The sequence below is a fragment of the Cebus imitator genome, unplaced genomic scaffold (assembly GCF_001604975.1).
Source record: "Cebus imitator isolate Cc_AM_T3 unplaced genomic scaffold, Cebus_imitator-1.0 Scaffold8, whole genome shotgun sequence".
NCBI lineage: Eukaryota > Metazoa > Chordata > Mammalia > Primates > Cebidae > Cebus > Cebus imitator.
Genome location: NW_016107323.1, coordinates 5,958,374 through 5,983,590, shown reverse-complemented (window position 1 = coordinate 5,983,590; position 25,217 = coordinate 5,958,374). Strand labels below are relative to the sequence as shown.

At 45.7% G+C, this 25,217-nt stretch overlaps 1 protein-coding gene across 2 annotated transcripts in view; it reads left to right on the top strand.

The window, feature by feature from the left end:
- Positions 1 to 25,217, top strand: part of LOC108313108 (SV2 related protein) — a 107,576-nt gene that overhangs the window by 34,230 nt on the left and 48,129 nt on the right. For both annotated transcript variants that reach the window (XM_037743158.1, XM_017541419.2), the window contains exons 3-6: positions 1,342 to 1,427; positions 2,497 to 2,595; positions 7,566 to 7,637; positions 19,947 to 20,071. In XM_037743158.1, the coding sequence (XP_037599086.1) occupies positions 1,342 to 1,427; positions 2,497 to 2,595; positions 7,566 to 7,637; positions 19,947 to 20,071 (382 nt within the window). The remainder of the gene's footprint in view (positions 1 to 1,341; positions 1,428 to 2,496; positions 2,596 to 7,565; positions 7,638 to 19,946; positions 20,072 to 25,217) is intronic.

Sequence of the window (25,217 nt, the reverse complement as noted above, 5' to 3'; positions counted from 1 at the left end):
TGCTCTCGAACTCCAAGGCTCAAGTGATCCTCCTGCCTCAGCCTCCCAATCTGCCGGGATTACAGGCATGAGCCACAGCATCTGGCCACCTTTTAGTATGTTTCAAAAACTTACTAGCTTATAAATGATACCTATGTTTTTTCTGAGCATGAAAATAAAACCCGTTTATTTGGAAAGCATTCAGACATTAAAGAAATACCCAAAGTAGGAAAGTGAGTATCGTTTTCAAAGATGAAAAGTGAGTATCGTTTTCAAAGATGAGTCTGGTAACAGTTTGTAAGATGTCCACCCCTGCTTGGTGCACTCACACACACATATACACATTTTATCACAAAGACAGCTCCACCAGTACGTACCTCTACACAACTTTTGCTTTTCACTTAACAATATAGCGTGCACATCTTTCCATCTGAGTGCTGATGGAATTGTGCCTTTCAAAAGTATTTCAGGCCAGGCATGGCGGCTCACATCAGTAATCCTAACACTTTGGAAGGCCGAGGCGGGAAGATAGCTTGAGCTCAAGAGTTAAAGACCACCCTGGGCAACATAGTGAGTCCTTATCTCTACAAAAAATAGAAAAAAATTAGCTGGGCATGGTGGCATGTGCCTGTAGTCCCAGCTACTCAAGAGGCTGAGGCATGAGGATGACTTGGGCGCAGGAGATCAAGGCTGCAGTGAGCTCTGATTGTACCACCGCACTCCAGCCTGGGCAGCAGAGCAAGACCCTGTCTCAAAAAAAGCAAAACAAACCAAAAAAGTATTTTTTTCTGGCCATGGAAATAATAAATTGTAAAGGGAAGAAAGTGAATTCTCATATAATTTTTTCCTTTCCCCCTCTGACAACAAACAAATTAAACCATAATTCAAAGCCTTGTATATATTCTATGCATAGATACATGTGCATATATTTACGCCCACATGCATACGTTTCCAAGAATAGAACCATGCTCAATACTTTGTTGTCAATCTTGTTTTGTTTTTAAATGTCAATTAACAATATATTTTGTGTATCTTTCTATATCTGCACATTCTTATTAACATTTGGGTCATATTTTATAATGTAGATCTTTAATAATTTATATATGTATAATATCTGCTTAATAAATTTATTTAACCAATCCCCTGTTGATGGACGTTCTGGGTTTTTCAGTTTCTCCCGCTGTAAGCCATGCTGCAGTTGTAGAATATCGCTTCACACTGGAATACTTTTCTAGGATAAGCTCTGAAAGCAGCATGTAGTGCCTTTAATTTGCTTGGCTGGGGACCACCCCAGGCAGCCCCACTCGAGGACAGCTGGAAGGCACACTGATCCTTCCTCCCCTCTCCCTTTCTCCTTCCCAGATACTTTCATGGTGGAAGATGCGGTGGAAGCCATTGGCTTTGGAAAATTTCAGTGGAAGCTGTCTGTTCTCACCGGCTTGGCTTGGGCAAGTATTTCTGGGGGGCAGTGGCTCAGTCTCCATGAAACCCCCATGCTGTTTCCACTGGGTTCCCATGGCCTGTAAGGAAGGACACGGTTCTTTGCACATGGAGACTTTGACTGAATTCCAATCAACAAAATTTGTGTGGAGTGAGAAGTGGTGATAACGAGGTGTGTGCTTGAAGACAGCTGGATGTGGTTGGCCGTTTCCCTCAAGGAGGAACCGAAGTTTCTAGCTAAGTGGCTTTTAACTCTTTGGGCTCAGGGCTACTATGAGATTATGATGTCAGCTGTGGAGCTCTCCCTAGAAAAACATGCACAGGTTAAAAATGTGCCTTCTGCTTCAAGACTCTCACCATCCCTCATTCAAATCCCCTATCTATGGAAACAGCGCAGCCAAACCTTTAATATACTTGAAATTAACTTTTGTGAACGGCAGGAGATGGCAATCTAACTTCATATTATTCCAAATGGATCATCAATTTCCCCACATTTCTTCCACTAATTGGAAAAGCTGCCTTTATCATATGCAAAATTCCCATGACCACATGGGCTGTGCTTCTAGGTGCCACGTCCGTCCTAGTCTGTCTAGTCTCGTAAAGGAGCAAGATGTTTAATTGCTGGGGCTTCCGATTTTGCTTTAATGTATTAAAAGGTCGCACTTGTTAACTATACTGACAATTATAGTCTATTCTACAAGAACAAATGACCTATAAGCCAAAGACAAGCTAGTATTTAATTGCACTAAAAATATCATTGTCTCTCTGCCTTTATAAAAATGTTTTTTTCCTCAGATTTTAGGAATATGTGTTCCCACTTTGTTTGTGGCATGCTCATATTTTTTAAAACACAAAAAACACCCACAAAAATAATAAAAATGTCTATCCGTCCGTTCCTGCAATGGTGATGCAGTTTTAACTGCTGGAGCTTTAAGTGTGGTTTGATGTGCGGCAGGGCACTTGGCAGTGGGTAGAGAGGGATATGCTCTGTCTCTGCCTCTGGGGTTGTGGACTTGGCCAGCCTTCCCCAGCACCAAGCAGCATCCTGGCCTCATGGTGTCTCCGTCCTCTCTGCAGATGGCTGATGCCATGGAGATGATGATCCTCAGCATCCTGGCGCCACAGCTGCATTGCGAGTGGAGGCTCCCAAGCTGGCAGGTGGCACTGCTGACCTCGGTAGGCAGCCCAGCAGCTCCCTCCTGTTGCATACAGTTCTGCTCCCCTGGGGTGTCCTGTGGGCTATCTTCCTTCTTTCACTGCCGAAGGCTCAGCAGAAAAGAATTAAGCCCTGATGGAAGCACTGTCCTCTCCCCACCTCACGTATCTTAGCAGGTTTATAGCCAACTCTACTTCACCTGGAGGGTGTCCCAGACATCCTGTTCCATCGCTAGGAGCTTGAAACCCACCTGTGCATATCACTTAAACTTTATAAGCCTGTTTTCTTGACTGCAAACAGGACATGCCAATCTCCACACCCCTAGGATGATTTGAGGACTGGAAACAACACAGTGCCTGGCATATAGTAGGTGTTCAATAAATTGGAGCTATTGCTCCTTGGAATTAAAGCTTGAAGGAGGAGGCTGCAGACTCTTACTTTTTGTCAGGAACAGATAAGCAGCAACCTCTTAAAAGAGAGAGGAATGGGCCAGGTGCAGTGGCTCACACCTATAATCCTAACACTTTGGGAGGTCAAAGCGGGTGGATCACCTGACGTCAGGAGTTTGAGACCATTCTGACCAATATGGTGAAACCCTGTCTCTACTAAAAATACAAAAATTAACCGGGCATGGTGGCACCTGTAATCCCAGCTACTTGGAAGGCTGAGACAGGAGCATTGCTTGAACCCCAGAGGTGGAGGTTGCAGTGAGCTGAGATCGTGTCATTGCACTCCAGCCTGGGTGACAGAATGAGACTCCATCTCAAAATTAAAAAAAAAAAAAAGAAAGAAAAAGAGAGAGAGAGGAATGGCCAGGCTGGACAAGAGGATAATAAGGATAATCACAAAAGCTAATACTTAATGGAGCACTTACTGTGCAAAGGCCTTTATTGCATTGCATACAATATATGCATAATTTACACATGCTCTTTAATCCTCACAGAACTATGAGCTAGGCACTACGGTTAGTTGAGCAAAATAAGGCACAAAAAGAGGTTAATCACTTGCTCAAGATGACAGACCTAGCCAGTGATGGAGTCACTGCCAATTCAGGATGCCTCCCAGAATGCTGTTTTTTATAGATAACTGTTCTGGAATGGCCTGAGTACCTTCCACACAGCATGACCTAGTCTGATATTGGCAATAAGGTCATGCAGCTCAGTGGGAAGCACTTCATGGCACAGACACCTGTGTTTCTGTGGTTTAGTCAGCTCCAGAAGTGTGATCTTGAGTGAGGTGTTTGATGGCCATATTTTGTGGCCTGCAAAATGGGGTGACAATGCCTGTTTTTCTGCAGTGGGGCAACAAAATACACATAGCACCTAGTACACACCAGGGCCTGAGTCCATGATACTTCTTTCTTATATTCCTCCTTCTCACCGATACCTCCTAAAGAGTAACTGCAGGCTGGGTGTAGTGGCTCATGCCTGTAATCCCAGCACTTTGGGAGGCTAAAGTGGGCAGATAACTTGAGGCCAGGAGCTCGAGACCAGCCTGGCTAACATGGTGAAACCCTGTCTCTACCAAAAATACAAAAATTAGCTGGGCGTGGTGGCGTGTCCCTATAATCCCAGCTACTTGGGAGGCTGAGGCAGGAGAATTGCTCGAACCCGGGAGGTGGAGGTTGCAGTGAGCCGAGATCGCACCACTGCACTCCAGCCTGGGTGACAGAGTGAGACTCCGTCTCAAAATAAGAACAGTAATAATGATGATAACAGTAACTGCCGGTCTGTGTTTTTGCAATGCAGGCCCTTTCTGGTCTCTTGCCATTGGATTATAACAACCACAATTTACTGAGCACTTATTTTGGGCCAGGCTAATGGTTTTGCATATATTATCTCTTTAGCCTTCTCAAGCCATGAAAGAGGTGCTTTTATTACTGTCACTTTTACAGATAAAGTAACTGAGGCTTAGAGAGAGGCATTGACTTGCCCAAAGCTCAGACAGCCTGTTAAGAGGCAGAGGCAGAATTGAAAGCCAGGCCTGGCGGGCTCAGAGCCCCTGCCTTGGGCTACTTTCTTGTGGTATGAGGTTTAGACTTGTTAAGTCTCATGGTGAATTTTCTGTGGAAAAGTTGAGTCCTGCAGGAATTGCTCCAAAGGCATGAAGTACCCAAGGAGGATACTACAGATGCACATTGTTGCCGCACAAAATACTGTGTAAGATGACTGTAACTACTGTGATATAAGGAAACACGACACAAGATTACCGTAATTACTATAATATACAACCAGTACTAGGCTGTGCCAGAATCTCTCCTTTTGGGGAAAATGGGTGTTTTGAGGGATACTTACCTCTTTCAGGATGTAAGAATATAACTTAGCACACGACTAAGGCAACACTTTATCCCAAGACAGTAATCTTCAAACATCTTTGTTCTAGGTTGATCTAGAAAAGAATTAAATAAAAACCTTGTAGAATCCAGGACCGTCACACGTTTTTACATTGGCATGAAATTTTTTAAATTGTAGGTTGCAGATGATACCATTGGGGGTGTACTGAAATATAAAAATCAAAATAAAATTACTATATCATTTTTTTAAATGTGTCTAATGAAATTGAAATACTTACCTGACATCTACCATCATTTGCTTTAAAATTACATAAACAAGCTCTTTAGAGGAATTTGGAAAATTTGCATACCTGTTTTCTTGGAACTGATATTTCCATTCATTTCTCCATAAAATTTTATCTTAATGTAATGTTTTCTTTTCTTTTTTTGAAATAGGGTCTTGCTGTGTTGCCCAGGCTGGAGTATAGTGGCGTGATCTTGTATCACTGCAACCTTCGCCTCCTAAATTCAAGTGATCCTCCCACCCCAGCCTCCTGAGCAGCTGGGACCAAAGGCACACGCCACCACACCCAGCTAATTTTTGTACTTTTAGTAGAGACAGAGTTTCACCATGTTGGTCGGGCTGGCCTAATGTAATGTTTTCTTGTTTGAAAGGATCACATTCTTTATCCTATTATAATTCTCTGTGACGGAATAAATAAGTGTTAAATTATTAGTTTTAATTCTCTGAGAAGGCTCTAAGCACTAAAGTTTTTCTCCTGCACTGACTTATTATAATTTTTAGTAGTATACAATAGACCATAACAAGATATAATTAATTTTGATAAATAATTGTTAAACATAAGAAAGGTTTTATCGGAAATGTATCCCTTAATGAATGGTGTGGAATGTTTCCCAAATATTTTATGTATTCCTGAATGATTATTGCTAAAGTGAGACAGGGTTCAGCACCAGTTATGTTCCTATTTGTCATTTTTCCTGAATGAATATGCATGTGAAAAGCTGTGTTCACATGAAAAAAAGTTTTGAGGAACTGAAGGATTTGCTAGAACCCAGAAAACTGATGCCACTTGATTTTTAAAAACACTCTCCAAAATGTGTGTGCTGAAGAGCACGCAGCTTCCATTTCTGAAAAACTGTGTTCCATGATCTAACTTGCCTGCAGCTTGATTAGACTGTCCTTCAGTTCTGTTGAAAGTAATAAGAAAGGCACTGGAAACCAGACGACTTGCAAAAGGATTTGTAAGTGCATCATCGGTTCCCCTTCTGAGGCACCCTGAAGGGTTTACATTGAAAAGCAATGCCCTTTGAGGTGCCCTGGTCAGACTGGCCTAGAGAGGCATGGTGGAGGGGTGGCTGAGAAAGAGGGAGTCAGGCAGGAAATGGAGAAGAAGACCCCTAACTTGTTCTTGAAAATGTCTGCAGGGAAGCTGAGAACTTGGAAATGAATTCCCTTAAAATGATCCATTCAGGACCAGATGCAGTGGCTCATGCCTGTAACTCCAGCACCTTTGGGAGGCTGAGGTGGGAGGATTGCTTGAAGCCAGGAGTTCAAGACCAACCTGGACAACAAAGTGAGATCCTGTCTCAAATAAATAAATAAAAATAAAATTGGCCAGGCCAGGCAGTGCACACCTGTAGTCTCACCTACTCGGGAGGCTGAGGTGGGAAGATCACTTGAGCCCAGGAGTTTGAGGCTGCAATGAATCACAACCACACCACTGCACTTCGGCCTGGGTGACAGAGCAAGATCCTGTCTAAACAAATAAAAAAATTATACATACATAATCTGTGTCTGCTTCTACCTTGAAACACTTCTGTGTACCATCCCCACTTCCCACCCTCAGACATGCCACAAGAAGTGCTTTTGGGGTCAGACCAAACTGAGGCTGTGCCCTCCCCTCTCTGGCCCCCAGCTGCCTTAGCTGTGAAATGGGTATAATAGAAGCACCCACCTGGTAGGCCTGCTGCAAGGCTGTGGTAAGATGTGTGCATAAAGCCTTCGGCATGGTGTCTGGCACTTGCAGAGGGAAGAACATGGTGATGAGGCGCCAGTCTGCCTGCTTGGGTTTAAGACTTGCCTTCTACCCTCTCCTTTCAGGGAGGCAGAGCATGTTTCTTAACCTATCTGAGCCTCAGCTCCCCATTCCCTCAAATGGGTAGGATCATTCAAGCCTCACCAGCTGTTACTCCAAGGATTAACAATGTAACAATTGCTTTGCCTCCCACACAATGAGTGGTTTCTCTTACTAATAGTTTACAGCCACCAGCTCAGCCTCCCTGTCTGATTTTCCTGCTCTCCAAACTCCACCTTGCAGCCCTTGGTCTTTTCTCAGCAGTAGGGCAAGTGTTTCTTTGGGAAGGTGAGAAACTGGTCAAAAGCTAGCTCCCAGCCAGAATGCATGATTCCAGTGCAGGCTGCACCACTTAACACCTGTGTGGCACTGGTTGTGCATTTGTCTCTCTCTGAGTCTCAGTTCCCTCATCTGTAAAACAGGAATGATAATAGCACCCTCCCCATGGGATTGTTGGGCAGCTTGCCGGAAGCATTAGAATAGTGTTTGACCTTGGCACGTGCTCAGTGAATGTTAGATCATGGCTGTTACCTCGAGTGTGACATCACTGCTTGCACTTGTTGTTCCTTTCTGTGCAGTGCTCCAAGTCGTCTGTCTAATGAAAACTGTCTTTCCCCCGCAGGTGGTCTTTGTAGGCATGATGTCCAGCTCCACGCTCTGGGGAAATATCTCAGATCAGTACGGCAGGAAAACAGTAAGGCAACCTCTTCTAAACGCATGTCCTTGGGGTTCACTTGGTGATGGCATGGACAAGCAGCAAACCCGTTCTGCATTAGCAATTGGGAGGCCTAATGAGGATTACATTGAAGTACTGTGAGAAGACGTTGCTGTAAGGCTGCTGTGGACTCTTCAAAGCATTTTGAGTCGGGTCCAACCATATACATTTCAGAATCTAGACAATCGGTGTCTATTCATATCTCCAGGACAGGAACCATTTCCTCATTGGCTGGGGCAGTCAAGGGATAGTAGATAAAGCCATTGATTCCCTTGCCCTAAAGAGAGCCATTTCTCAATTTTTTTTGTTGTTGTTTGAGACAGGGTCTTGCTGGAGTGCAGTGGCACAGTCTCAGCTCACAGTAGCCTCAACCTCTGAGGCTCAAGCAATCCTCCCCTTAGCCCCCCAGGCAGCTGGGACTATAAGCATGTGCCAATACGCTCAGCTAATTTTTGTATTTTTTTGTAGAAATGGGGTTTCACCATGTTGCCCCGGCTGGTGTCAAATTCCTGGCCTCAAGCAATCCTCCTGCCTTGGCCTCCCACAATGCTAGGATTACAGATATGAGCCACTCACTGCACCCAGAGAGCCATTTCTCAATCCCAGCAGGACTGGGCTCCAGTGTCTGCGTGGGAACCCATTCATGAAGACACCCTGAATGATCTGCCTTCCCTTCGCTGTCCCACTTCTCCACTCACCTACTGCAATCACTGCTCACATAACTATCTGTGCTAGGATGCTTATCTTCGAGCCAGCTTTTGGGAGAGCTCAGACATGATATGAAACGGTTTTGCAAACAAGAAGGAAGAGAGACCTTACAGCTCAGGACCTTGAAGACCTGGGTTCAGTCTCAATTTTGCCACTCCTGGCTGTATGACCTTGGGTGAGCAAATTGACTTTTTTTTTTTTTTTAGACAGAGTCTTGCTCTGTCATCCAGGATGGAGTACAATCATGCAGTCTCGGCTCACTGAAACCTCTGTCTCCTGGGTTCAAGTGATTCTCTTGCCTCAGCCACCTAAGCAGCTGGGATTACAGGCACCTGCCACCACACCTGGCTAATTTTTGTATTTTTAGTAGAGACGGGGTTTCACCATGTCGGCCAGGCTAGTCTCGAACTCCTGACCTCAAGTGACCCGCCCACCATGGCCTCCCAAAGTGCTGGGATTACAGGCGTGAGCCACCGCACCCAGCCAAATTGACCTCTCTGATCATCCATTTCCTAATATGTATAAAGAAGAAAATAACAGAACCTGTACTGTAGGGTAAATAGAGGTGAATTAGGGTTAATTGAGGTGTAAATCACTGTTCCTTTTGGGTTTGTTTTTGTTTTTTGAGACAAGATCTTGCTCTGTTGCCCAGGCAGAGGTGCAATCATAGCTCACTGCAGCCTTGACCTCCTGGACTCAAGCAATCCTCCCACCTCAGCCTCCCAAGTAGCTGGGACAAGACTTGTCCCGCCATGCCCAGCTAATTGTTTTTTAATATTTATATTTATAGAGAGACAGGGTCTCACTATGTTGCCCAGGCTAGACTCAAACTCCTGGCCTCAAGCAGTCCTCCCACCTCAGCCTTCCAAAGTGCTGGGGTAACAGACGTGAGCCACTGTGTAATCACTTTGGACAATAGCAGGCACGTGGTAGGCACAGGACACATGTAAACCGAAACTCCAAGCGTAGCTTTTTTTTTTTTTTTTTTTTTTTGAGAGTGAGTCTTACTCTGTCACCCAGGCTGGAGTACAGTGGCGCGATCTCGGCTCACTGCAACCTCCACCTGTTGGGTTTAAGCAATTCTCTGACTCAGCCTCCCGAGCAGCTGGGATTACAGGCATGTACCACCATGCCCAGCTAATTTTTGTATTTTTAGTACAGACAAGGTTTCACCATCTTGGGTAGGCTGGTCTTGAACTCCTGACCTTGTGATCCACACACCTTGCCCTCCCAAAGTGCTAGGATTACAGGTGTGAGCCACCACACCTGGCCCAAGTATAGCATTTCTGACAAGTCCCCATGCAATATCAATGCTGCTAGTCTTGGGACCACACTTTGAAAATGATTGGCTTAGACTAAGAATAATCTACTACTGGAGCTGGGAACGGGCTACTTGAACAAATCTAGAATTCTGTTAGGAAGGAAGAAGTGCGATCTGGATGCTAAGTAGGTAAAAGGCAATCTCCACTACAACTAGCAAGTCATGGGCCTAAAATAAAATACTGCCTTGTCTAGCAGGCATGATACAAAGTGTGGTTCATGCATTAACTCATCCAATCCCCATAATAACCATTGAAGTAGGTGCTGTTATCACTCTGACTTGACAGAAGAGGAAACTGAGGCACAGAGAGTGGGCAACTTACCCAGGGCCACACAGTTTGTGTGTCACAGAGCCAGGCCTTGCTCATTCTAGATCTAGTGCTTTGTTTTCACTGTGATGCCAGTGGCTTGAATGTGTAGGTGCTCTAGAGGCAGGCGATGGCTCGATGAATGAGTGAATGTTCCAGCAATGCCTTAGAGGAGGCAGACTCCTGCTGCATTCCCTCTCACTGCTACCGCGCAGGAAACTTGGGCCAGCAGACACCTGGAAGATAGTGATCAATATAACAGCTAGGAAATGGTGCTCAATATAACTGTCAAGAATATAAGTCCGGAGGCAGAAGGTTGGAAACTAAATGCAGCCACGATGGCCCTCATGGTCTTCGTTGGTGATGGGGCTGGAGAGGGCAGTTGGGAAGGCCTCTCCCGGGCTCCTAAAGGAAGTAAAAGCTGGTATTCCCCACCTCCCAGTTAACCCAAGAAGGAATTACTCTTGTCCTCAGTGGCAGCTCTCTAGATCCTGCCCCCATCGGCCCTCCCACCCACTTCCTGTTGCTGGAGCATATGAGTGATGGCATTGTGATTTCCTGGTTGGAAGAATGAATAAGCGGGACAGGACAGGAAGGAAGGAAGGAGGGAGGGAGGGAGAGAAAGGAGGGAGGGATGGGAAAGGGGGAAAGGAAAAAGGGAAGGAGGAGGAAGGAAGGAAGGAGGGAGGGAGGGAGAGAAAGGAGGGAGGGATGGGAAAGGGGGAAAGGAAAAAGGGAAGGAGGAGGAAGGAAGGAAGGAGGGAGGGAGGGAGAGAGGGAAAGAGGGGAAAAAAGGGAAGAAGGAAAGAAGAAGGGAGGGAGGGAAAGGGACAGAGGGAGGGAAGGAAGAAAAGAGGGGCCAGTCATGGTGGCTCATGCAGATCACCTGAGGTCAGGAGCTCAAGAACAGCCTGACCAACATGGTGAAGTCCCATCTCTACTAAGAATACAAAATTAGCCAGGCATCGTGCCACATACCTGTAATCACAGCGACTCAGGAGCAACACTGTGCCATTGCACTCCAGCCTGGGCAACAAGAGTGAAACGTCATCTCAGGAAAAAAAAAAAGAAGAGGGGGAAAGAGGAAAGGAGAAAGGGAGAGAGGCAGGAAAGGAGGGAGAGAGGAAGAAAGGAAGGTGGTAGGGAGAGAGAGCGAGGAAGGGAGGGAAAGAAGAAAAGGAAGAAAGGAAGGAGGGAAGGAGGAAGGAAGGAAGGATAGAAGGGAAAAAGACACCTCTGAAAATGAAATAGAGTCGTTTTTGTTTTGGTGGAGCTGAGCAGCAGTTAAAAGAGCTGTAAAACCGTGGGTATCTGAGGCTGAACCCAATGTTAATCTTCAAGCCTTTAAAATAAACAAAGGAAGCCAGTTGTGGTGGCTCAGGCCTATAATCCCAGCGCTTTGAGAGGCCAAGGCAGACAGATCACCTGAGCTCAGGAGTTTGAGACCAGCCTGGGCAATATGGGAAAACCCCATCTCTATAAAAAATACAAAATTTAGCCAGGCACAGTGGTGGGTACCTGAAATGCCAGCTACTTGAGAGGCTAAGGCAGGAGAATTGCTTGAATCTGGGAGGCAGAGGCTGCAGTGAGCCGAGATTGTGCCGTTGCACTCTAGCCTGGGCAACAGAGCAAGATTCTGTCTGAAAAAAATAAAATTCATTAATTTGTTCCTGCGACAGACATGCACACGTGTGCGCGCACACACACACGCACACACACACACACACACACACACATTCAGGAATTCATAATGAGGAAATTTGCGGAACCCCAAATTCTGCTATCCAATTGCTGAAGCATAAAGCAGTGAGGAATATAAGGGAAAACGAGTAAAAATACCTTAACTTTGGGCTTAGATCCAACGCTGCGTGACTAAAGCAAGCCACTCCTCATCTAGGGCCAAAATTTCCTTATTTATATTAGAGGAGGTAGGATTAGATAACATAGATACTCATAGCTACCATTCATTGAATCCCCAAAATGAAACGGCAAGTGGGTTTTTGTCCTGTGTCTGTTCTAATCATTTATTAGAGGATGCCAGAAACAGGGACTTGAGTCGGAAAGCTTAGCGGGACAGTGCTGTGATTGATTGGTGATGTCTGCCACAGGCACAGGACTGAAGAGTGTGGAGGGAATTTAGTAAACTCCACAAGGAAAGGGGCTGCATTTGTTTTGTCCACTGAGTTGACCCCAGAGCCTGACCTCCCTGGCTCAGAGTGCACAATATCAATAAATACTTCTTGAGTGACTGAGCTGGGGTGGATGAGAACCAGACCTCCTCGTTTCCACTCTCTGCTATTTTCTTATCCTCTCCAGAGTAGCAACTGCCTCAACTGATGAATGTTCGTCGTTGACCTGGAAAGTTCACAAAGGTTGTTCCTGTAGGATCCTAACTTCCCTTGGAAGAGTATATTCACTCTGCCACTAGGGGCATTAATTCACGTGGTGTTCCCATATGGACATCTTCATGTTTGTGAGGGGCCTTAGAGGAGATAGCTCTAAGCTGGGATTTTAAAGAGATTTATAGAGGGGTTTTCAGATTGTAACCGTATTTTGGCACCTTCCAGAATGGTAGTTCTCAGTGCAGAGCTGGGGGGACTTAGCAATGTCTAGAGACCTTTTTGATTGTCACACCTTGGGGGAGGGGTGTGCTACTGGTATCCAGTGCATAGGGGCCTAGGATTCTGCTCCACAGCCCACAGTGAATGGGACAGCCCCCACCACAAAGAGTGACCCAGTCCAAGATGTTGGTGGTGCTGAGGTTGAGAAACCAGGCTCTAGAGAACATGCGCAGACAGTATCACCAAGTTGTAGCGATGTGGCATCCGTTCTTCATGATCTTTCTTCATCTCCTGGGCCTGCTCAGCCCTCATTTCAATATTTACCTAACAAACTCATTTTGACAAATGAAATAATGCAGTGTCATTGTAAAAAGCATGGGTTTTGAGGCCAGGCTGCTCGGGTTCAAATCCCAGCTCCTCTACTTAAAGGCTGTATATTGGGCAAGCTATTCAACTTCTCTGTGTCTGTTTTCTCATCTGTAGGTGGGATAATCATAGCTTCTCCCATAGGGCTGTTATGAGGAGTAAATGGCTCTTGTACATAAAGCTCTTGGCACAGAGGAAATTACATAAATGTCCATTATTATACCTATCATTTGCCAAGCTTGTGGTGTCTGTAAATGGCAATGCCAGCACTGAAATGCAGGCATGCCTGGCTCCAGGGTCCACACCCTTAACCCTGATCATGGCTGCTGGGAGACATAACTTAATTATTCCCCAGATTTTCATTGATTAGTTGAACATTCATTCATCCCAAAGAGATGATGCCCAGGAGGGCTGCCCATATGGTGTTCCAGCAGTTCTCCCAACCAGCATGACAAATTCCACACCCAACATGAAACTGGCCTGACCAGAGAGAGAGAGAAAGTGTCCCCAGATTGCAGAGCTTCCTCCTCCCCAGCATGGAATTCTGGCCCAGCCTCAGGAAGGACAGATCAGATTCTAATTATAAAGCTTCCCCAGAATTCCCCCAGGAACTGGGCAAGCCAGGCAGCTGGTGAGCCTTGGCAACCACCGAGAACCTCCTAGATCCGCCCTAGCTTAGCTACAAGATTCCTGCCAGGCCGTTCACTGTATGATACTATGGGGCATTCACATGCAGGGTTAGGACTCAGGGAGCCACTTTGGTTCCTACAGAAGTTTCTACCACCTGGGAGTTTGTGGTGGCCACGGAAAGGCGAAGGCAACTGTAGGTGTGTGGTCTTGAAGACATGGAGGTAAACACATCCAGGTTTATATCACAGTGCACCCCTGTTGACTGAGGTTACCTTGAGCAAGATGCTTCACCTCTCTGAGCTTCAGTTTCCCCATCTGCAAAATACTCCGTAATAGGCATTTGAATGGGGGGATTAAATAAGCAAATGTATCCAGGTGTGGTGGCACGTGCCTGTGGTCCAGGCTACTTGGGGGCTGAGGTGAGAGGATTGCTTGAGTCCAGGAGTTCAAGGCTGCAGTGAGCTATGATCGTGCCACTGTACTCCAGCCTGGGTGACAGAGCAAGATGTCATCTCTAAAAAAGGAAAGGAAAGGAAGGAAGGAAGGAAAGGAGAGAGGGAAGGAAGGAAAGGAAGGAAGGAAGGGAGGGAGGGAGGGAGGAAGAGTACAATACACTTAGAATATGGTATGGACCTGTAATCCCAGCACTTTGGGAGGCCAAGGTGGGCAGATCATGAGGTCAAGAGATTGAGACCATCCTAGCCAACATGGTGAAACTCCATCTCTACTAAAAATATACAAAATTAGCTGGGCATGGTGGCGTGTGCCTGTAATCCCAGCTACTCAGGAGGCTGAGGCAGGAGAATCACTTGAACTCAGGAGGCGGAGGTTGCTGTGAGCTGAGATCATGCCACTGCACTCCAGCCTGGTGACAGTGCAAGTCTCTGTCTGAAAAAAAAAAAAAAAAAAAAAAAAAACAGTATGGAGAGGTCGCTGTCTAGTTCAAAAGTCATTAGGTCTATGTTATCTTTAAGAAGGAAGTAGAGGTATCTGGCAGGCACTAGGACTGCCTCCGAGGATCCTTGGGACTCCTCCACCTGTGACTATTTTCCTTTGGTTGAACATATTAGAGAATACCACTTGCCATATTTGGCTCACGGGGCACCAGGCTTTCTAAGCTACAAGTTACAAACTGTAACCCATCCACCAAACATGGCCCCCCAATGCGTTTTATTTATCCTACACAATGTTTTATAGGATTTTGAATCAGTTGCCTCCATTTCAAAAATGACTTCTTGCTTAAAAATAAAGTTATGATTTTTTTAAAAATCAGGTAATTTGGAAGCCTGGAACCCACATTTTGTCATGGTAACTTTTGGCTAGAGTTGAACAGAGGCTGACAGGACAGGTCAGGTTCTCTGTAATTCTGCCAGGCCCCCCGATCCTTGCTGTGTTACACTTGCATTGTGGATTTATGTTTTCTGTCAGAGGTAATCGGGAGCCATCAAAGGCTCTAGAGGAAGGGAGTGGCTCATCCAAAGTTGGAAGTTCTGGCTCCAATTTTGGCACCTCTTACTGGTCTTCAGCAAATTGCTCAACTACTTTGGCCCTTGCCATGCTAATTTGTAAAGTAGACATGAAAATAACAACCTTTGTTCACAGGGCTGCTGTGGGGATCCAGTGTGACGATGAGACAGTGGTTAATGAAATGCAAATGAAAGTTCCATGAAGTCAGAGATTCTGGCTGTCATGTTCCCTACTAGAGCCCAGGGCCTAACAAACAGCAGGTGTTCAATATATGCATATTTGATGCATGAATGGATGATTAATATATATCTTTAATGCTGGGTACACAGCAGGTGCTCAACATATGTTTATTGAATAAATGAATGGATGGACGAAGAATATATATCAGTGTCTGGTATACAGCAGGTGCTCAATACATGCTTATTGAATGAGTAACTGAATGAGCAAATTAATGAATGCATAATGCCTATGCATCCACCCCTGGAGCCTGATATACAGGGGATGCTCAATAAATGTAAAAAGAAAGAAGGGAGAGAGAGAAGAAGGAAAGAAGGAAGGAAGGAAGGAAGGAGCTCTCGATTTGTAAAGGGCGGAACAGATATTAGACAGAATGACAGTCGTAGTTAATGAGAAGCCCAAAGGCCCAGGAGACATTTCTGCAGAGTCCCAAACAAGCTCTTGGGTGGAGCTGGCTGGCAGTATCCCTGCTTTTGTAATGGCCATGGCAGTCCTTACACAGGGTTGCTGAGCCCTCATTTTGGGGCAGCTGGAAAGCCCTGGCAGCAGCGGACAAATGCAGAGCCAGCTGCAACCTGCTGTGACCAAACAGGACCGATTAGCGTGTCTCTGCTTCCTGGCAGCGGGGTAATCCAGCTCCCAGTGGACCTTGAAGGAGGGTTAACTCCCATGTGCTGGTCTCGGTGCCTTCTTTTCTCCCACGGCTGCTAATTAAGTCTTGTATTTGATTCAAGACTCCTTGGATTTCAAGGAAGAAAGTCCCTATTAAGTTAGCTTAAACCAAACGAAAGGAATTAAATGTCTGCGTGGCCAGTACCGACGTTATGGATTTAGGAGTGCAAAAATGTTGCTTTGTTATGATCATCACTTCCTGGACTTTAGTAAATCCTCGGCCACTTATAATCTTATGCACTTAATATCTTTCTGCTTTTTTCTTTTTTTTTTTTTAATTTAATTTTTGTAGACCAAGGGTGTCACCGTGTTGCCCAGATTGGTCTCAAACTCCTAGCCTCAAGTGATCCTTTTGCTTCAATCTTTTAAAGTGCTGGGAGGACAGGCATGAGCCACCTTGCCCGGACCTTAATAACTTTCTTTATATCAAATTGCTGTTTAAAAATCTATCACCTGTAATATGGGGCTAATAAAAAAACTTTAATATATTTTTGGATATGAAACTATAGAGTCTTAATTGGAAGATCAATAGCAATTGCCTTAAGTAGGAAATGTCTGCAAAAAGAAATGCAACAGAAACAAAACAATGTTATTAAATTCTAAGTGGTTATGGTTGCCCCAGTGCCTTCTGTGTTAAACAGAGAGCAGAGCAGCTATGTTTAAAAGGTGTTGGCTGGGTGTGGTGGCTGATGCCTGTAATCCTAGCACTTTCGGAGGCTGAGGCAGGTGGATTGCTTGAGTCCAGGAGTTCGAGACTGGCCTGGCCAACATGGTGAAACCCCTTCTCTACTAAAAACATAAAACTTAGCTGGACATGGTGGCGCAAGAGGAGGCTATGGCAGGGGAATCGCTTGAATCCAGGAGGCAGAGGTTGCCGTGAGCTGAGGTGCAGTGAGCTGAGGTGCAGTGAGTGAGCCACTGTATTGCAGCCTGGGCAACTGAGCAAGACTATACGTCAAAAATAAATAAATAAATAAAAATAGGTGAGACTGGCACCTCATGGACTCTTTCTCTTTGACATAATCATAAAAGTGACTGAAATGAAAAACAAATAACTTCCTTGCAAGGAGATGCAAAATTATTATTATTATTATTTTTTTTTTTTTTTTGAGACGGAGTTTCACTCATGTTACCCAGGCTGGAGTGCAATGGCGCGATCTCGGCTCACCGCAACCTCCGCCTCCTGGGTTCAGGCAATTCTCCTGCCTCAGCCTCCTGAGTAGCTGGGATTACAGGCACGCACCACCATGCCCAGCTAATGTTTTGTATTTTTAGTAGAGACGGGGTTTCACCATATTGACCAGGATGGTCTCGATCTCTTGACCTTGTGATCCACCCGCCTCGGCCTCCCAAAGTGCTGTGATTACAGGCTTGAGCCACTGCGCCCGGCCTGATGCAAAATTATTTAAAAGATTCTCTCTGCAGAGAGAATTATTTAAAAGAGTCTCTCTGCCACCTAAAGTCGTTTTCTAAAAGACATGAAATCATCTCGTAGGCCTCCAAATTTCCTCACTCATCTCCTTTAATTCAGTTTAATATCTTAAAGCAAAACATCAGTATGTTTCATACTTTCCCCCTGAAGTGTTCCCAGGGGAACAGGAAGGTGAACTCACCCTTGGAGTTCAGGGAAGAGTATTGCAGAGAGAGGCCTGCCCCAAACCTCACACAGCAGATTGAAAATTCACGTGAAATTTGCATTCTACCCTGTCATAATTATATTTGTTTACCCTTATTTTTTTTTTCAATCCATGTGGGTAATTAACACTCCAGTATTATGTGCCATGTTTGTCTTTTTTTTTGAGATGGAGTCTCACTCTGTTGCTCAGGCCACAGTGCAGCAGCATGATCTTGGCTCACTGCAACCTCCACCTCCCGGGTTCAAGCAATTCTCCTGCCTCTGACTTCCGAGTAGCTGGGACTACAGGCACCCAGCACTCCGCCTGGCTAATTTTTGCATTTTTATTAGAGTCAGGGCTTCACCACGTTGGCCAGGCTGGTCTCAAACTCCTGGCCTCAAGTGATTCACTGGCCTCAGACTCCCAAAGTGCTGGGATTACAGATGTGAGCCACTGTGCCCAGACCTATGTTTGTCTTGAAGCATCATGTCCCTCTGTGGTTCTTGACCCTATTGCACACATGTTTCCTTTACTTTAACAATGTGAAAAATTTGCCTCTGTAATCCCAGCTACTCAGGAGACTGAGGCAGGAGGACCCCTTGAACTCAGGAGTTCAAGATCAAAGTGGGCAACATAGCAACACTCCATTTCTTTTAAAAAGTAAACAATTTGAGGGCTGGGCACAGTGACTCACACCTGTAATCCCAGTACTTTGGGAGTCCGAGGCGGGCAGATCATCTGAGGTCGGGAGTTCGAGACCATCCTGACCAACATGGAGATACCCCATCTCTACTAAAAATATATAATTAGCTGGGCATGGTGGCACATGCCTGTAATCCCAGCTACTCGGGAGGCTGAGGCAGAAGAATTGCCTGAACCCGGGAGGTGGAGGTTGCAGTGAGCTGAGATCATGCCATTGCACTCCGGCCTGGGTGACAAGACTCCAGCTCAAAAAAAAAAAAGAGCAATTTGAATAATGCCTTCTTAACTATCCAGAAAAAATTTTTCAAAGATAAAATAACCTAGTCACTCACATACTTTAAAAAAGAAATAAGCCGGGCGTGGTGGCTCATATTTTGGACGCTGAGGTGGGTGGATCACTTGATCCCAGGAGTTTGAGAACAATGCGGACAGCATGGTGAAACCCCGCCTGTACAAAATATACAAAAATTAGCCAGGCATGGTGGCATACATCTATGTTTCCAGCTACTCGGGAGGCTAAAGTGGGAGGATCACTTGAGCCCGGGGGGTGGAGGCTGCAGTGAGCCAAGATTTCACCACTGCACTCCCAGCATGGGCAGCAGAATGACACCCTGTCTCAAAATAAAAAATAAGAATGAAATAAGTTCTTTGTTTGTTTTGCAAATTGGGAGGATGTAAGAGTATGTCATTCATTAAAATAACTTCAAAGTGAGTTTGCCAACACAGGAAACCACCTTTATATTACGTTTCATTCTTTGCAGTAAAGAGATCACTCAGTACCATTATATTTTGATATAGTTTTATCCTGGTACAATAGATGTTAGAATAATGATGCCAAAATAAACTTGTTAGTGAAAAAAAGAAATCAGTTCTGAAGTTCTAACTAGGAGAGAGAAATTTTTAAAGGCGTTAATAAAATAAAATTTATTTTTAATATGCAAATCTTTACCCACAACTCTGTCTAGATGGCAAGATGAGGGGGTCAAGATCTGCCTCTGGTTATAAATACGTTTAGATTTAATTGAATATTGTCGATGCTTTTTCTTTACATTTGACCTTTTGAAATAAGAGTTAGATCAGTCTAGTCATAGATAAACACTGTGAATGGAAACTGACACTGAAGCTTTCCATCAACGGCTCAAATACTGCAATCAGTGTTGTCATTGACAGCATGGTTTTCTGAAAGGAAAAATTTTGTAAAGTTCCAGGTAAAACAAAGTAAATTTTCTTTTGACTTACCTGAAAGTTGCATTCCTGAAAAACTATGTTCATTCTAGTTGCATTCCTGAAAAACTATATTCAAACTATGCCCCCCCACCAAAAAAAAAAAGTCTTGAATGTGTGAAACAGAACAAAAGGTGTAGGTGCAGATAATCAGAAACAGTCTTTCGGCTGCATGATGGGCAGAACATTCGAGATGGTTGGGATCCAGGACAAGTCTATTTTCTCTCCTGCTTTGTAGAATATCCGACATGTCTGGGCCCAGATTGGCATTCAATGCCCATTGGGACAACCAAGAATGCCCCATGATTTTCTCACCCCCCACCATGGGTTGGCACTCCCCATACAGAGGGCCCCAGCACCCCCTTGGCTGTGTTGTTCCCTTTAGTGTGACCCCATCATCGGCAGCTTTCAATGCAGTGCGAGGCTACCTGGAGGTGCTGAATAGCCCTCGTGATTCCATGTCTTCCTTCTCCGCAGGGACTGAAGATCAGTGTGCTGTGGACTCTGTACTACGGCATCCTTAGTGCTTTTGCGCCCGTGTACAGCTGGATCCTGGTGCTCCGGGGCCTGGTGGGCTTCGGGATCGGAGGAGTCCCCCAGTCGTAAGTAAATACCCAGTGCTAGCTATGCAGCCTGGACGCCCATTGACAGGTCTGTTCATGGCCTGGGTGGGGAGGTAGGGGCTGAGATGGTGGGGGGCAGGGATACAGAGAGGCTACACCGGAGCTTCCAGGATCAAGGAGCTGTGATGTAGCAAGAAACTAGCATCATTATCATATTGTTGTGATCAACAACAACAGCAAAACAACACAGTGGCTGGAAGGTTGCGAAAGTGAAGTAATCATACATCTAGCATTGATTGACTGTTCCACTTGGACACATCACAGCAGCCTAAGAGGTGTGTGTTCTTGTGTTATTGCAAGCTCTGTTTTACAGTTGGGGAAACTGAGGCCCAGAGAGTGAAATCATCTATCTGAATCACATGGTGGGTAAGCAGAACTAGGAACACGAGTTTGTCTGCCTACAACATCCATGCTCTTAGCCACCATGAACGCTGCTTCCTACGCCCTTCTAGCCCAAAGTCAAGGCAGGGTGTGTTGCCCACGACATGTTACCCGGGCATTAATTTGCTGTTGCGGTTGTACTTTAAGGTACTGAGAATATTCAGAGCTGTAGGAAGAAGCCATTGTCTCCTGGGGGATTGAGGAAGACTTCCTATTTGTGATGAGCCCTGAAGCAGAGCTTGGCAAACTATGGCATATGAGCAGAATTTGACCTGCTAACTGGTTTTGTAAATAAAGTTTTATTGGAACACGCCACACCCTCCAGTTATGTATTATCTATGGCCGCTTTCACGCCACAGTAACAGAACTGAGTAGTTTCAGCAGATCTATGGCCTGCAAAGCCTGAACTATTTACTATGTGGCCCATTCTAGAAAAAGTGTGTTAGACCCCACCCTAAAAAATTATAATAGCCAATATTTAGTGTTAACTATGAGGCAGTTGCTTCTCTAAACAGTTTACCCAGATGATCTTTAACCTCTCATTTTCCCTAGAAGGTAAATTCTATTATTAACCCCATTTTACAGACAAAGAAACTGAGGCACAGAGAGGTAAAGTAACTTGCTCCAGGCAACTCAACCAGGAAGTGGCAGAGCTGAAATATGAACCTGGACCTTCTAACCTCAGCGCCTGGGCAATAACCTTGGCATTTTATTGCCTTGCTATTAAGAAGGCAAAGGATTTGGAAAGACCCAGAAGGAGACTTGGAGAAGATGTAGGATGTTTTGTAGAAAGAGAACTGCATGAAAAGAGGAAGCTGTAGCTGAGGCTGGGGAAGGCTAATTGTCTGGTCGGTCAGCTTGGAGGGATGAGATCTGTAAGAATTGAAAGCTGGCTGGGCACGGTGGCTCACACCTATAATCCCAGCACTTTGGGAGACCAAGATGGATAGATCGCGAAACCAGCCTGAGCAACATGGTGAAACCCCATCTCTACTAAAAATACAAAAGTTAGCCTGGGCATGGTGGTGGGTGCCTGTAGTCCTAGATACTTGGGAGGCTGAGGCAGGAGAGTCGCTTGAACCCGGGAGGCAGAGGTTGCAGTGAGCTGAGATCGTACTGCTGCACTCCAGCCTGGGTGACAGAGAGAGACTCTGTCTCAAAAAAAAAAAAAAAAAAAAAAAAAAAAAATTGAAAGCTGAGGTTGGACAAGTAGGCCAGGGGAAGCTTGTTAAAGGCCTTAAATGCCAGGCCAGAGAGATTCTATTGGTGATGAGGAGCCACTGAGAGTTCTTGAGCTGCGGAGGTACTTTAAAAGTATTAATCTGGCTGTGACAGGTGGAACGGGTTAGAGGAAAGGAATCATGTTGCAATAATTTAGGGAAATTTTGCAACAGAACCAGGTTGATCCCTTGTCGTGTATTCATTTATTTCACCAACATTTCTTGAGCACCTAGAACTGCTAGTGCTGGGGATGCAGCATTGAGCAAGAGTGCCATGGTACCTATTCTAGGATGGGATCCTGGGGAATCGGCTTTGAGATGGAGATTACAGTGCAGGTGGTTACTAGGATTAACACCTGTGAGAAAACTAGGCCTGGCAGAGGGGGAACCTAAGTTGCAATACCATTGCCACAGAGGCCTCTGCTCAGCCTACAGGGGTTCAGAAGCTGAGCTGGCCCTTCAGAGGTGTTTCAGATTGGGGCAAGGGGGCTAGACTGTTTTACCTTCACAACAACCAGTCATCGGAGGTGGGCTGCCCTGAAGGACAGAGCATGACCTTGGGCAAGGCAGCTACTTTTGGCCAAGGCAACTTCCGCAAGGGACTCAGCTACGAGCTCTTACTTAGCAGGCAACGCTCCTGCTCATTCTAGAGGGAATAAATGCCTCAGTCCTGAAGGGCAGACCACGTGGCACATCACAGCATCTTTCACAGTCCAGGGTGGATCCACTTGCTTCAAATATAGTCATGCATCACTTAATGATGGGGAAGTGTTCTGAGAAATGCATCAATTGGTGATTTTGTCACCATCCAAACATCATAGAGTGTCCTCATACAAACCTAGATGGGACTACCTCCTACACAGCTGAGCTATACAGGGTAGCCTATTGCTCCTGCGCTACAAACCTGTACAGCATGCAATGGTGCTAAATACTGCAGACAATTCTAACACAATGGAATTTGTGTATCTAAACGTATCTAGACATAGAAAACCTACCGTAAAAACACAGTATTAAATTAAAAAAAAAAAGGTCAGGCATGGTACCTCACACCTGTAATCTCAGCACTTTGGGAGGCTGAGGTAGGAGGATCACTTGAGCCCAGGAGTCTGAGATAAACCTGGGCAGCATAGTGAGACCCCCCCGTCACTATTATAGAATGATAGAAATAGGCCAACTTTGGGTGCACTGCCGATGAGTTAGCCCTGCTCTGCAAGAAGCAGTACTCTTCAATAAAGGATTGCAAAATAAATAAGTAAATAATAGAAATCACAGTCTTACCATCTTATGGGACCACCATCATATATGTGGTCTGTTGTTGACTGAACTGTTAAGCAGCCCATCACCGTAATCAGTTCACACCACCTAAGAACAGTTCCTCCAGGATTCTGGTTACTCTCTTTTCTGCAACAAGCTAATCTACAGTCCCTGTGATTGCTGCTGGCCTCATGGCTGCAGTGGATGCCAACGTCTCCCGCCTCTGCTCCCCATTCTAGATTCCTCTCAGCTTCAGCGAGCACTCCCACTGATCTAGACGGTTTGCTTGGGTGGGTGACCGAGACCTCACGCCTAAGGGGTTCAAGTCCCTGGTCACCATGCCTCTTTTAGGCCATAGCTGCTATGCTTGAACATTTAACACCAAAATTGGGCAGGGGAATATCAAGAGATGTCCGGTATATCACCTGGGTGCCCCTATGAGAGATGAGGCTTATTAAGTGTTAATGACGGTCAGGATCAATTTCTCTGACAGAATGCTGACTCTTTTTCTTGCCTCTTTTTCTTGACACAAAGAGCCCAGAGTTACTGGGTAGAAGCTGTTGCTTAAAGTCTAACGGGGCCGGGCCCAGTGGCTCACGCCTGTAATCCCAGCACTTTGGGAGGCTGAGGTGGGTGGATCACCTGAGGACAGGAATTCAAGACCAGCCTGGCCAGCATGGAGAAACCCACCTCTACTAAAAATACAAAAATTAGTTGGGTGTGGTATTGCATGCCTGTAATGCCAGCTACTTGGGAGGCTGAGGCAGGAGACTCGCTTGAACCCAGGAGATGGGGGTTGCAGTGAGCTGAGAGCTCGCCACTGCCATCCAGCCTCAGTGACAAGGCGAGACTCCATCTCAGAAAAAAAAAAAAAAAAGAAAAAAAGGTCTACGGGACTCTTGCTGTGTCTCCTGTGGAAGCTTTCCCTCCCTGGAAGCCAGGACCTCTACAGCCACAGAGCCTAGGAGTTGCAGGATGTGAAGTACAAATCCCCTGACGTGGGTCACTGGGACTGATGACAATGAAGCCTACTCTTACTTCAACCCCTTCATTTCCAGATCTGTGAATCTCTTCTCCTGGGAACAAAGCATCATAATGACAATGGACTTGAGTGGGTATTGTGTCCTGGAGGACAGTGCCCCATGGTCATAGGCATCATCTCTAAGCTGACACCTTAGTGTCACCTTCAAAGGACTGTTCCATTGTTTCCTCAGGTATCATCTTCAGGATAGCACAATACATGATAGGACCAGTGGATTCCACGGCCATATATCCACTTTTTTTTTTTTTTGAGACAGAGTCTTGCTCTGTCACCCAGGCTGGAGTGCAGTGGCACGATCTTGGCTCACTGCACCCTCTGCCTCCTGGGTTCAAGTGATTATTCTGCCTCAGCTTCCTGAGTAGCTGGCATTACAGGAACACACCACCATGCCTGGCTAATTTTGGTATTTTTGGTAGAAATGGGGTTTCACCATGTTGGCCAGGCTGGTCTCGAACTCCTGACCTCGTGATCTGCCCCCCTCGGCCTCCCAAAGTGCTGGGATTACAGGCATGAGCCACCATGCCTGGCCCCGTATAACTACTTCTATGTCTCCTTCAGTATATATGGGCTTCTTGGGTCCCACACCATGTCATGAGTGATCCTGTGTCAGTGGGTCAGACATTGTGTGAGTTCTCGGGTGATGGTGACAACTGAGACTTTGCGGGCAGGAAAGATAAACCAGTACCCAGAATAGGTGCCGATTCGGTGAAGATGAATTGCTGCTCCTTCAAAACTGGAAGAGTCCAGTGTACCTAAGTTGCTACCAAGTGACATGGAGTGGTTCCATCCTGGGGCGGTCCACGTTGGTCTCTGTTGCTGGCAAGCTGGCTCTTTGGCAACACAAGCAGCAAGACAGATCAGCATCGGAGGTGGGGATCTGTTCAGTCCCACTAGAGCACCCACCCTCTAAGGGGTAATAGTTCAGGGATTGACTTCTTATGCCTGCTGAGCATCATGACTGGGGAAGACTGGAAGAGACAGCCTAGAAGGGTCATGCTAATTCTAAAATAGATCATCAGCTCTGAAAGCAGGCTGCTTGGGCTTGAATCCTGGCTCTGTCACATAATAGCCGTATGACCTCGGGCAAGTCACTGAGCCTTCCCTCATCTGTTTCCTCATCTCTAAAATGGATCAACAACATCCCCACCTCATGGAGTCCCTTAAATTAGTCATTAAATGACAACATTCTGTAAAACGCCGAGGAGAATGCCTGGCAGAGCACCCAAGA